Below are 14,505 nucleotides of genomic sequence, written 5' to 3'. Positions count from 1 at the left end.
ATGGATGGAATTGTTGCATGGAGACATCTAATGCAGACACAACTTTCCAGGTATACTATGTGGTTTTGTATGATGAGTGTGTGTGAAAATACTTGAACCTCCTCCTCAGAATATCCTCTCCTCAGGAACTGTTGCCTCTTACATTCCAGGTGACCAAGTAAAGCCAGCCTGGGTCCAGGTGGAAGACTGGGACCTGAATAATTATTTCTGGATATACTGGCCTTTCATATGGCATCAAGATCAGTGCTCTCCTTGGGGGCTGCCCTTGAAGCATATTTGGGAGCTGCAGCAAGTGCAGAATGCTGTGGCTAGATTTCCGGTTGGGGCCAGCTACTGGGAGCATCTCCATCCCTGATACTACAGCAATTACACTGGCTACCGATCCACTCCCGAGCCCAATTCAAGGTGCTGGTTTTGTCCTTTAAAGCCTCTCCCATGCATTTCTGCCTGGGAATTAAGATCACAGGGAGAGGCCCTTCTGATGGTTCAACCAATCAAATAAACGTGTCTGGTGGCCACAGAAGGGAGAGCTTTTTCAGTGGCAGTCCCATGATTACAGACCAACCTCCCCAGGGAGGTGTGCCTGGCCCCCACATTTTCGATCTTCAAGAGGCAGTTGAAGACAATTATTTAGAACTGCATTTGAATAGTTTTTATTTATTGGCAGACCTAATTGGAGATTTTAAATTGTGGTGTATGTGGGTTTTATAATAATTGTTTTATTTATATTAAGCTACGTGCAATTCCACAGGGTAGAAAAGAGGCAAATAAAAGTTATAAACAATATTAATGGTTCTGCTGAACTGAACCAAAGCCTCCTGGGACACTGAAAAGTCACACAGACGAGTACCTCAATTTTCTGACAACTCTTGGCATGAGAGATAAAGGGGAGAAAAGGCTTTACATCATGGAATCATGAGGGCTCCTGCCTAGTCTGCTCCTGAGCCATTGATATAGAGTGAAAAACTTTTCTACATGACAGATTAGGAATTCCAAAACAACGTGCTATCGTCCTGAAGATCATTAGCTTCAATGACCATTCAATCTGGGTCAGCTGATGCAGCTCAGCCAGTTCACTGAAGTGTTCAGTAATTTCTACCAATTTTGGCAGTCATGTCTATTAACTGTCTACTAACTTTGGCAGTCTTGTCTGTTCTGACTAATACATCTAGGTCTGAGCAGTATGGATAAATACCAATGATTTTTTAATTCAGGATTTTAAAAATTTTTAAGTCAGATTTTTTTATTTAAATCAGATTTTGTTTGATAAAATGCTTTTTGAGGCGCATCTAGCTAAATATAGTTTTCTATTTAAGATAAAGTATAGCCTAAAAGTTTTTCATCATGAAATAATGATTCATTTTTAATTATGTAGTATGAGACTGTATATTCATACAATGTTTAAACATTTTTTAAAATGAATTCCATTAATTCATTCATTAGGACCCCAATGAATTCCATTAAATGAATTCCATTAACTCATCATTAGGGCCACAATTCATATTCTCTTAAGAGCTAACAGCCCATTCATGAAAGGGGGGCGAAGCTCCTTTGGAGCTGGCATGACCCCAGGCTGGCGTAGGTGCCACCTTATCACAGAATAAGATGGCAATCTCCTCCTTTTTCCTTAAAAATTTTTTTTGTTTCGTTTTGTCTCTGCAGCAGCCGGGAAGCCTCTGAGGAGACAGAACGGCTCCACCGCTCCTAGCTGCCATGAATCTACCTTCCCCTTGGATTGGGCTCTAAGTTTGAAGAAGTTGAATGAATAGAAGATTGTTTGGGGTGGAATAGATCTGGATAAAGAGGAGATGTTAAGAGCTAAGTATGAGGACGGACGGGCAAGCAGTACTAATGAAAGTGAAACTTTTTGAGCAGAATGTTCCAGAAGTCTTGAGTGTAGTCTGAGATTTATCATATTATTCTCTCCCTTGAAGAGAAAACCTCTGATGGCAGCAGGCCATAAAAGATCCAACTTGGGAATATTTTAATGTAGTTCCTCTACCTTTGGTTAAGGCAAATATGTGTGCAAAATGCAAACACCATAATAAAGAAATGCAAGGCCTGGTGGTCCAAATAAAAACATCATGAGAAGTGTTCCTTCACAGGAGAAAGTTGTGATGAAGATGACAAAAGGAACATGTTTGAACATGAAGGCTCTTCAGGTTGGTAAACTTTTTGATTTCATCATATTCCTTAAAGACTACCTTGAGGAACTGTCATGTTTGAACAAAAATATATTTGTTACTGTTATTGCATGGTACTGTCATTTTTTATACAGCTGTTATAAAGAAATAAATGGTTTGAACAGGCAGAGCTTCCTTTTTCAGGCACTACTGAATGGCAGTGAATACAATGAGTAATACTAAATAAGCAGATATGGTATAAATAATGACTTTTTTGTTTCGGGGAATCCATCAACATACAGGATTCTGGAAACCATCCACCTTCCAGATCACCGTGCTCCTGTTTAATGCCTGAGGTAAGGAAAAAAAGCCTCAGTGTCACACACAGGGAAGACAGGGGGAAAGGAACACAAATGGAAAAGGAAACTGACTAACTAAACTGAAATGGAAGCTAAGAAACAGCAATTCCTAGAACAGCAGTCTGCAATAAGGCAGGAAACACTGAAGAGGGTGAGTCTCAGAGCTGTATGCGAAGCTGCAACTTTGTCCCCACCTCTACAGTTGATGGGAGGGACGTCCATCAAAGATGCCCTCCTCTGAATGAGAATTCTTAAGAGAACTGATAAAAATTATTTATCTTTTTAACAGCAGCACGGGAAACAAATGCACAACCAACAACCTTACTCACGGGCAATATTATATCCTCAAATCTTACCTATATGCCACACTGTTAATACCGCTTGTGTCACCCACTGCTTTTCCTGGGGATTGAGGTGTGCTTTGTGGATTCTATAAAGTAACACAAGCCAATGTGAGACCTATGGCCTTAAAGTCATATTCATATATTTTTGTTCTATTCACCAAACATACTTTTCTTTCCCCTTTCAAAAACAACATACCTCTGTGCTTGCTGCATTTGGGATCCCAATATAAGCTACTGGTAAATCTGCCTGCACCACCACCACAGCTGTGATTTGTAATGCTGCACTAGTAATACTGCCCTCCCCCAAACATCACAGTAATTTGGAGAAACAAACAGTATTAGGAAGGTCATCTCTTCTTTCTATTTCAAACAGTAAGAAATCAGGCCTTTTGTCTTAAATCAGTCACTGATTAAGTTGCAGACTGATTAAATCAAAACACTTAAATCATGTCTTGCATGTTCTATCAGTAGGCAAATCATACTTGTGTTGATGAATACACAAGTTATCCACAGATCATCTAGCCACAACTAAATTTTAGTGAGGCCGCTGCTGGACAAGACCCCAAGCCTCAATACAGTTACTCTCATCTGCTCTGAATTTCCAAAAGATACTCTCTCCTCATCACAGTTTACAGAAATTCCTCCTTCCCATTTCATCCTAAAATATGATGAAATTATTTCCTACAACTCTATGGACTTTTTATCAAAGAGGATTGATTTATTTCCAGTAAGGTCCAAGATTATCTCCATCAAGGTAACTACTTTGTTCTAAACAGTAAATAGAAAAATAACATAAAGCTCTAGCCTTACTTCAGATCTTTTTTTCATATCTTCTCTAACTGCTCCAAAACGTTTTGTCAATCTTGCAATTTTAGCCTTAAAACAAGAAAGGAAAAGAGGAGAGGAGAATAGGACATTAAATATTATCTCAGTTTATCTTAAGGTCAGATTTAGTCAGTCTGTTGTTGATCTGGCAGTTAGATATATCAATACAATACTTAAAAAACCTTGTAATAAACACAGAATTACCCCTTTACAACCAACTATGGGATAGTATGGGTTTCCAAAAGTGTTTTTATTCATTGTTTTGCATTTTATCTATTTTATCTTTTATTATATATATATATAGTAATAATATATATTTGTAAAGTTCTCATGATCTGTGGCCTCTACAAAACTATCACAGCCAAATGCAAAATGCAATATTTTAGGTAAAAGGGCAATCTGCAACTAAAAAGGAATCATTATTATTAGTCAGTACAGAAGTTTCCTAATAGGAAAAGAATGACAATTATTCTTGAGAAACAAGAAAAAAAAATAAAGGTCCCCTGTGCAAGCACCGGGTCATTCCTGACCCATGGAGCGATGTCACATCCTGACGTTTACTAGGCAGACTTTGTTTGCGGGGTGGTTTGCCAGTGCCTTCCCCAGTCATCTTCCCTTTACCCCCAGCAAGCTGGGTACTCATTTTACCGACCTCGGAAAGATGGAAGGCTGAGTCAACCTTGAGCCGGCTACCTGAAACCTACTTCCATTGGGATCGAACTCAGGTCGTGAGCAGAGCTTGGACTGCCATATTGTAGCTTACCACTCTGCGCCACGGGGCTCCTGTTGAGAAACAAGAAGCAACCTAAAATCTCCACAACTTTCCACTGCATATCGTCTGGAGAAGAGAGCTTTGACTCTTGCAAGCTTATACCCTGGAAATCTTGTCAGTCTTTAAGGTGCTACTGGTCTTGAACCTACGACAGACCAACGTGGCTACCCTTTGAAACTATCCACTGCAGCTTGTTTCTCTCCCCACATATAGCTTTGGCATATAACAACTTTTGCACACCTCAGTTCTTATTGTTTAGAAAACAGAGAGATCAGCTATTTTTAAAATTTGTGGTCAACTTTTTACCCAATAGATAGGTTTCTAGGTGATTATTAGATTTATAATATGTAAGCCATTGAGAAAACATGGAATTGAAAATTGTTGTCATATCCTGTTTGTTCCTTCTGCTCATTAACCCTATGTTGGAGATTTATATTCTTCTTACCAAAAGTGGGCTAAGTACATTTGCAACAACACATGATATCACGTTAATAACATTACAATAACAGCGCATTCCTGACCTTTAAGGGCGAAAGCCCTTAGGAGGCCAGGAAGATGCTGCGCTGGCATTGGGGCCCTCCACACTGGCGTCCAGGCTACTTATGCTGCCGTAAGTGGCTCCAACGCTGGCGGGGAGGGCCAAACACTGGTTGCCAAGAGCTGCCCTGGGATGCTGGTGGGGCCTTCTGCTGGCATTTTGGAGGGTGTTCCGGGGGGAGGAGCTGCTGTTAGGCAGCCTCCTGACCCTGTTTGCCCTGGGTATGCCGGCGCCGAGAGGAGCGAGGCCGTGCCTGCTTTTTAGCAGGTGCAGCCTTGATTTTCTCAATGGGGCAAAAAGGACCTGTTTAGCAAAAAAACAAACAACAACAAAAAACTTCTAAGGCTTTTTTTGTCTTTCGGCGGCTGTGGAATGGCTTAGAAGGCGGTGTGGCAGTGCCTCCTCCCTGCTACCCCCCGGCCACCGCCAGCTCAGGAACGGGCTGTAAAAGTCTTTCAAATGTATTTGGTTACATAGAGCACTACCCAATGATATCAAACAGCCCTTCACTGTCAAGGGGACTCTGCCAGTACTTGAAACAGGATACTAGTATTCCCATGGACGTTTTAAAGAGAGCCTTAAGATTTTTATTTTGGATGATTTCTTCTTAACTAAGCGCCCATTCCTGAAAGGGAGGTAGATCCGTGGTGGCCGGGAGCAGCGCAGCTGCACCACCTCCTCAGAGGCTTCCTGGCTGGCATAGAGACAAATAAAGAATTTTAAAAAATTTAAAAAGGGAGAAATGCCCATAGCACAAAGCGAGGCTGTGCCACCCAAAAAGGTGGCGCAGCCACGCTGCAACTCGAGGGGGGGTTCCCAGGCCGAATGGGGTTAGGAAGCTGCCCAAAGGCAGCTCCGCCCCCAGGAATGCCCCCCATGCAGGCGCTGGCTTTCCCTTCTGGGAAATTCCTGCCAGCATGGCTGCACTGGCGGCAGGGGCAGGTGACACTGGCATAGAAGCCACCTTATTCTGTGATAAGGTAGCATCGATGCTGGCGTGGAGTCACACCGGCTCCTAAGTAGCTTCGGCGGCCCTCTTCATGAATGGGCTGCCCATTTCTTTTTTGCCAATACCTGACAGCCAGTCTGTAAATTTTAATTTCTGAGGGACAAACAAAGTATGTGCATGAGGGAAAGAGGGACAACATATAATGAGGGGAAGTTTTAAACACACATGCCCATATACCTGTAGTTCATTAAGGATAGTTTTATGTCTCTTGCTACATTCAATCTTGTCTACTTTAGTTTTCAGATCTGCTAGTGTTTTATCAAAGACTGCACACTGCAGGGCATTGAACTTTTCTTCAAGAAACCTCTGGATAACCTGTAAAAATATATGAAAAAGAAATGACGTTACTATTTTATGCACAGTATAGTCAATATATTCAATATACCACTGTTGAAAAAAGCAGATTATGTACATCAACATTAATACGGCTATGGAAAACTCTCAAACTTCAATATCTGCAAAATAATGATGGCATTTACTATGTTCTATTTTCAATCCATGTCCATAATAATTTAGGAAGCAGGTTTTAAGGAGATAGTTGGTATGTGCGTATTAAATTACACATACATACGTACTGACGTACCCTATATATCTATGTATTCCCTTTATTTTGCTGCTTGTTCAGTTTGACTACTTTCAGAGTAGAGCCAGAAGTCTACTGAGAAGAACACAAACACATGCTGTGTACCAACTTTCCTTTCTCAGTGGTGAATGACATTCTGCCTCAGGATTTCCAGCAGCAGTACCAGAATCCAGGTGGATTTTTGCTGATAGGAGAAATGTCTGAAGCTAAATTACACAATGTAGAACCCATTCAAGTTCTGCTGAACAACGCTGAGGAAAAGTTTCCTATTTTATAATCCCTAACAAATGAAGAAGGCAGATGTGACTGCCCTGCAAATTTCACTGATGCACAGATAACAGGGTAGCAGATGTCTCTGCTCCTTTGGAGATCTTAGATCAGTGGTTCCCAAACTTTTTCGGGCCACCACTCCCTTGGTTCCATAAACTCTTCCCCAGTGCCCCTACCCTACCCTATAAAAACATAATTCAGAATAGTTGTTTGCACGGCCTACTAAGGAAGGTGATAACAATAAAATTCAAAACAGTAACAATTAATTGCTCATTTATTCAAAATCCAGTTAAAAACTTTTCATTTAATTTAGTCAACCAACTTGATGAACTTGATCCAGAGACAGTGGCTTTTCAAAGTCTGATAGTCATTTAGCAAGAATCTTAGATTCAACACAAGTACCATTCCCTTATACACACTAGCGGTACCCGGCCACGCGTTGCTGTGGCCCAGTCTGGTGAAATGGAAAAGAGAGAAAAGAGAAAGAGAAAGTTTCTAGTATGTTTAATTTCACAATGCTTGTGGGTATACAATATTTTTTGTTGTTCCATTGTCTGTGTAGATATAGAGATTTTCTGGTTTGCCGACTTTAGAACACGCAACATATAATTGTCCATGTGAGAAGCAATCCGTGTCTAGATCTAAACCGCATAATTCTAAAGATTGGCCCTGAGCTTTGTTGATGGTGATTGCAAACGCCAATCGAATTGGGAATTGCAATCTCTTAAATTGAAATGGCATACCCGTTGGAATCATAGGGATTCGAGGAATGAGGACATCTTCACCTTTGAAAGGCCCTGTCAAGATTGTTGCTTCTACGACGTTGCCCATGAATTTTTTTAGTGCAAGCCGCGTGCCGTTGCAAAGCTTTGGCTGGTTGATATCTCGCAACATGATAATTGGCATGCCGATTTTCAATTGCAGTACGTGCGGTGGCATCCCTGGCAGATCGAGTGAATTCAAAAATTCTGTTGGATAATTAACCACTTCATCTACTTCCACAACAGTGTCAACGGACTTGTATGTGACTGGCTCGCTTTGAATGTGACACTGAATAATATTGTTAAGTTCGTAGACGTCTTTGTTGTTGGCCGCAAGAATAGTTCGTTCACTCAGCCAATCGTGATTCTTATAATTGGTTTGAATAGTGGGAAATACTTTTTCAACCAATTCTTCTTTTGACGTCATTATTGCAGAAGTTATGAGGCAATGAAATTCGTCCTGGGGTCAGATCAACCGGTACCTTTCCGTTCCCAATTTCCAGCAGTTGATGTGAGAATATCTCAGCTGATCGATCGTTTTGCAGCTGGACACGCATATTTGTAGTTAATTTTAACGTCTTTACGTGTCACCACAAAGTAGAGTATTTCAGGCAAGCATTTATTTAGTCCGCTGGTGTCGATCGAGGAATTACAGGTAATGTTTGCCTGAAATCTCCTGCAAGCAATATTAATGCGTTCCCAAATGGTCTGATGTTCCCACGCAAATCTTGCAATGATCGATCCAGAGACTCGAGCGATTTCTTGTGCGCCATTGTGCATTAATCCCAAACAATAAGTTTGCATTTCTGCAATACTTTTCCCATGCCGGATGCTTTGGAAATGTTGAACGTGGGAGTTTCAATGAATTGCATGTTCAATGGCAATTTCAAAGCGGAATGAGCAGTTCTTCCACCTGGTAGCAATGTCGCAGCTATTCTGGACGACGCAAGAGCTAAGGCTATGTCATTTTGGGATCGAATTGCTGCCAGAATCAGTCTAATTAGGAACGTTTTACCAGTTCCTCCTGGTGCATCTAAGACGATAGTGTGTGTTGCTTTGACGTCCAACAGATGGCGCTCTTTCAAAAAAGCATGTTTTTACCTGTCACAGGTGTGACATCTATATAATATAGGTATATAAAAACACGCGCGTATTCGAATGCAACGTTGTGTCAAAATTTCAAAGCAATTGGTGAAGAACCTTCGGAGATTTAAGATTTTGAACAAACGAACATTTACATTTTTATTTATATATAATAAAATAAATATTATATTTATATATATAGATAGATAGATAGATAAAACAAAAGGAGCAGCAATGAATTCCTCTTACATAAAGTACAATTGTAAACATTTTAAAACATTAAATATTTTGTAAAAAAATAAAAAGAAAAAAGAATCTTAGATTCCACGTTTAGTAACTACTTCAGTAAATTTGTCATACGATGGACGGGCCTGGTGAAGTGACACTTTCCAATGTCCGGTTTAAAGTCACTCAGCAAGAGTCTTAAATGACCAAGTTCAGCAAGCTGAAGTCCATTTCTTTGCTTGGAGAGAAGATATGTGACTACAGTAATTTCAACCAAATATGATGTTGGAAATACAACAATGAGCTTCTTAACCACTGTCCATAATGCTGGCTAGTGATCAGAAATTTTCTTCTGTAAACAAAACTCTTGGTGTGCTGCCCCCAGGCAGAGTTAGTAGACTTTCTAGTATGCTTAGGTTGCAGCTCATGTTTTGTATTAGTAATGTGCAAGGAAAATAGTACTTTCCCTTTGAAGAGTGCATGCTAGTTACTGTAGTTTAGGAAACCCACTAGTCACATGTCTCTGTAGTAGTATACTGATTGGACAGACGCCATTTCCTCTTCCGGTCAGGCCACCTTGCTGGGAAAAGTGTGGGCCTTTAATTTTATTGTTAATGAGACCAGAGGAATAGAGAGGTGTATGAATCCATTATGTTTTCACGGTCAGCTCTCAACAAGAAAATGACTGCAGATCTCTTCTATTCAGGCCATGATTAACACTGAACTGTTTGGATGGATGTAGATTGCAAAATAAACAATGATTTGAGACCATGTAGCTTACAGTTGAACACTTTAACATTTGGGAATAGTTAAGACAACGTTTTTGCCCTTATAGGACTCTTTGCGTAACACAATCTATCTCCTTGAATGCCCGGGTCCAACTGAAAATTTCCTAGTGGACCCCTAATGTCCAGTCAGTGTCACTCCCTTTCCTTGAGCAAAAAAGGGAAAACTGTAATGCTGGTGTCTTGTGAAATAGGAGAATATTAGGGATGAATGCAGGGTCTCTTGCAAACTATACTGTCTGGAAAACATGTGCAGAACAGTTCCTTGACCAAGAAGGCCCCTAGCTCTGAGTTCCTACAAGTTGAAGTGCCACAACAAGAAAATGTTTTTTGAGCCAATGGCTTTAGGGATAGGTTTGAGATGAGTTTCGTCTTATCAAAATTTGAAGGACTTGTCTGAGGGAGCACGGTGGGAATCTGTATACCATGGAGGGTTTGAAGAAGGAAAATTTATTTAGAAATCTCTTGACATGAAATGGGAAGACTATTTCTTGGCTTAAAAGCTGATAATATGATGTGGCCCATCCGTGTAAAGTTTTTGTAAAGACAGTGTTTGAGTCCATTCTGGAACAAGCTACACAATACTTTAACACCAGCTCCTGTTGTACTTTAAAAAAAGGCATCTGTGGAAGGCTTTCTATGTTGATTCATGTATTCAATTTGTAGAGAGACCATGAAGCTAGGAGTACTGAAAATCTCAGATGAATATCCCAGTTGCCTCAGGTCTTGGGTCTCATCCTTCAGGTTGCAACAGGGAACAATGCTGGGTTCAGAAGGTTGCAGAATTCTGTTTTAGACAGTTGTGCCTCAGAGGAATCATGAGTTGGATAACAGACAACTCCAGGAATTCTGAAAACCATACACTTCTCAGCCAGTGGAAGACTATGAGGATCTCATCTACTGAAGGAGTTCTGGGGAAATGGTGGTCATCACAGCTGCCTCCATATTAGGGAGAGAGTGCTGGGGAATCTGCTCTTCAAATACTTTTAAAAGCTCGACTAAATAAAACTAATTTTCTGGTACCTCTATATGCGGGCATGTATGGCTGGAATGTGTAACTGTCTTCTGAGTTGGCAAAAAACGAGAAAGAGATTTATAACTGTCAGAGTATCAAGTTGATCATAATAATCTGACAGAGAAAGCTGACAGGTAGCTGTCAGATCTGGGACATCTAAGCTGATGCAAGAGGGAGCAATAGCCTTGCATGGTCCCAGGTGAACTGCATCTAACCAGTTAAAAACTGGAAGGTGATGTAATACTGTGGCCAGGTCTACAGGTGGCCTAATTGGTATCAGGTGCTGGGAATGTATATAAGCTTATGTAACTCTGTGTTGGTGTGGTTGGGAAGTAGTAGTGGAAGAGAAGTGTACGTGACGGTTTGTCTTTTGTATTTGTGCACTGTAAATTAAACAACACTGTTTTCTATAAAGCAAGAGTTCTGGTGGTGTGTCCTGGAGAACTGCTAATCCACTTGCTCCCACGTCAGGGCTTTGGCCCAGAATTGCTACACAGAATTGTTACGTGTGGTGGTAGCCCAACTGAGTTTCCAGGACGTCCAGAGGCTTTTTGAAACAGTGAGAGATTGAGTGGAGAGATGGCTTAATCTGCAATCCTGGTGGAGAAGCTCAGGGCTGACAACTACAATATTTGGTCGGTGAGAATAGAGCATTACCTTAAAAAAGAAGGCTTATGGGATGTTGTAATGCAAACCCCCGATGATGATGATGATGATGATGATGATGATGATGATGATGATGACGGGCTGGAGAAAGATAAGAAGGCGCTTGCTAATATAGTTTTGACTGTGGGAGACAGCCAGCTTGTATATGTTGCCAGCAAAGTTTTCGCAAAGGATGTGTGGGCTGCTTTGCAAGCGGTTTATCGCAGAGACTCGGCTGGAACAATACTTGCGCTAATGAAGAGGCTGTACAGGGCTCATAAATCACCCCACATTCCTGCCTCGGAGCGTTTGAGGTCTCTGGCTGAACTGTTTCGGCAGCTGGAGTTAAGAGGGAAAACTATTTCAGATGAGGATAAAGTTTACATCGTGCTGGGTTCCCTGGATGCAAGCTTTGATGTATTGGTGGCCTCTCTGGAATGCATGGCGGTGACGCAGTTAACGTGTGACTACGTTACTGGAAGAATCCTGGAAGACGAGGAGCGTCGGCAGGAGGGACGGTTTCAGAAGACATCAGCCCAGCTGAGAACGAGTCATCCCATGATGGAATTTGCAGCGTCTCGTCCATCTTCGGTGACATCAGCCCAGGAGTTTATCACCCCGGATATTCATCCCAGGCAGCGAGGTACTTCAAAGGCAACGCCGATGACATCAGACCAGGGGCGGATTCAGCCTGTAAGTGGGAGTGAAACCTACTCAGCGCAGATGTCATTGAAGCAAGGGCATGGAACGGACCGGAGGAGTGGAGTCTACAATCAAGAGGGGGAGGACTGTGTGCTTTTCGTAAGGAAATTTTTTTCCTGTGGCAGCACGCAGCACCTAAAAAGAGATTGCCCCCAGTTAAAGAAGACGGCTAAGAGACAGTTCCAGAATGCCACACACACAGCAGTAGTGCTGGCAGAGACTGGTGAGAATGAGGATTTATGGCTGGTTGATAGTGGGGCAAGCAAGATTTTTGTGAAAGATAGCTCCTTACTGTCAATCAAAAAGGTGTCTGCGAGAACGCATGTTAGCTTGACAGAAGGGAAACGTTTAGAGGTCCAATGTGAGGGCAGCCAAAACTTTCCAGAATTAAGCCATACGTTCCAGAATGTGCTCTGCGTACCTCTCCTGGAGAATAATTTGCTTAGCGTATCTGCTTTGACCAGGGCTGGTTGTTCTGTGCAGTTTAAAGGAAACATCCTCCAGATAAGCAGAGAGGGAGACACGCTGTTGCAAGGGCAATTAAAGCAGGATGTTTATGTTGTGCGCAGAAAGGCTGGGGAAGCCACAAGCACGAACATTGAATGAAAATTCTCATTCAGAGTGCATTTGTTACACCGGCATTTAGGCCACGCCTCTTTTTCAACAATACAGAAGACCCTGAGTTTGCTAGGGGAAAATGAGGTGAAACTAAACAAATGCAATAAATTCCTTGATTGTACTGTGTGCAAATCAGTAAAGAGCAGAAGGTGTCCAGTAGCCAAAGTCAGCCAGAGGGTGACAGACAGGCCCTTACAAATAATCCATGTAGATATCTGTGGCCCATTCCAAGAAAGTGTGTCTGGGAATAAGTGGGCTCTGGTTCTGGTTGATGACCACACAAGGTTTGGCTGGGTTTATCTGCTCAAGCACAAGAGTGAAGCCTGTAAGACAATCAAGTACTGGGTGAATAGAGTGGAAAGGCAGCTAGGCTTGCCACTTGCCAATCTTCAATCAGATCGTGGCGGAGAGTTCCTATCACATGAGTTAGCCCAGTGGTTAGAGAGCAAAGGGATTCAGCACAGACTTGCTAACCCTTGTGTCCCTCAGGAAAATGGAATTGCAGAAAGATGGATAGGATATTTAAAATCCATGCTGCAATCTCTGTTGGAGGATGCTAATCTAAAGCCTAGTTTTTGGGCAGAGGCAATTAAGGTTTCTAATTACCTCATTAATAGACTGTGGACATCAAGCATTGCTAACATCCCCTATACAGCTTTGTATAAAAGGAATCCATCCTTGAAACATTTGAGTGTTTGGTGCCAAGGCATGGGTAAATGTACCTTTAAAGTTAAGGAGGGGAGGAGGGAAAAAGTCCAAACTGCTTTTATTCCTTGGGTATCAAAATGCTGCAAAATCTTATCGTTTTGCTGATATAAACAACCGGATTACCATTAGCCATTCTGCTAATTTTGGTGAATCATTTAATTGGGCAAGGTTGCATGGCTCAGATAAGGTGTCTGACATGGTATTTATGGCAATTAATGAGCAGCTGGAAGCCAGCGATAACGGTGGTTCTCCGGCTAGGACTCCTAGAAGGGAGAGTGTAAAAAGTTCTGAAACCTCAGAAGGAGAGAGTTCTGTTTCTTCAGAAGGAGGGAGTTCTGAAGAAACTGAGGTCAGGAGGTCTGAATGCAGCACCAAAGTGTGCCGCCTAAAAAGTTTGGTTTTGATTATTGTGATTATGTTTGCAATATGGATGCTGAGAGCTATGAACCTGGGAGCTATGAAAGTATATTAGCTGAAAATGAAAGAGATAAACTATTGTGGTTCAGAGCTAGGAAAGTTGAACTGGAAGCATTGCAATAGCTTAAGGTATTCTCACACTAATCTACCAGGTGGTGGTTTGGAAATTGGCTGCACCTGGATGTGAGACTGAATTCCTCATGCAGCAAATCCCTGGCTTTGAGTTAAAGCAGGAAAGCATGGTCCTGAAGCTAAACAAGGCATTGTATGGCCTACATCAGTCAGCAAGAGAGTGGAATCATTGCCTAACTGATGCCATAAAACAATTAGGATTCAAACAGAGCGTGTCAGATTCGTGTTTGTTTTCCAAATACTCAGGACAGAAGGAGGTCTTTGTGATGGCGTACGTGGATGATTTGTGTTTAATGGCTAACAATAAAGGTGACATAGAACAGTTTGAAAAGCAATTAGGAGAACACTTTAAGCTGAAATGTCTGTGCAGAATCAGTAATTACCTAGGTGTTAAAATAAGAAGATGAAGATGGGATGTTTTCTTATCTCAGCCTGACAAAATACAACAGCTACTGGAAAAGTTTAAAATGGTAGATGCAAATGTTGTGGATTCTCCTATGGTAACTGGTTTTGTGAGTGGTGAAACAGAAATACATGCAGGATGTGAGAACACTATGTATCAGTCTTTGGTGGGAAGTCTGCTGTATCTAA

The 14,505-nt window shown here is 41.6% G+C and overlaps 1 protein-coding gene across 1 annotated transcript in view; it reads right to left on the bottom strand.

Moving 5' to 3' along the window:
• The window catches only part of ATF7IP (activating transcription factor 7 interacting protein), a 120,359-nt gene that overhangs the window by 29,138 nt on the left and 76,716 nt on the right, over positions 1-14,505 (bottom strand). The window contains exons 5-7 of the mRNA XM_056846284.1: positions 6,148-6,285; positions 3,637-3,702; positions 2,839-2,912 (exon numbers count right to left, since the gene is read on the bottom strand). Of these exons, the coding sequence (XP_056702262.1) occupies positions 2,839-2,912; positions 3,637-3,702; positions 6,148-6,285 (278 nt within the window). The remainder of the gene's footprint in view (positions 1-2,838; positions 2,913-3,636; positions 3,703-6,147; positions 6,286-14,505) is intronic.

The sequence above is a fragment of the Euleptes europaea genome, chromosome 3 (genome assembly GCF_029931775.1).
Source record: "Euleptes europaea isolate rEulEur1 chromosome 3, rEulEur1.hap1, whole genome shotgun sequence".
Classification (NCBI taxonomy): domain Eukaryota; kingdom Metazoa; phylum Chordata; class Lepidosauria; order Squamata; family Sphaerodactylidae; genus Euleptes; species Euleptes europaea.
Note: the sequence above shows the minus strand (reverse complement) of the source record. Positions and strands in the feature narration are given on the sequence as shown.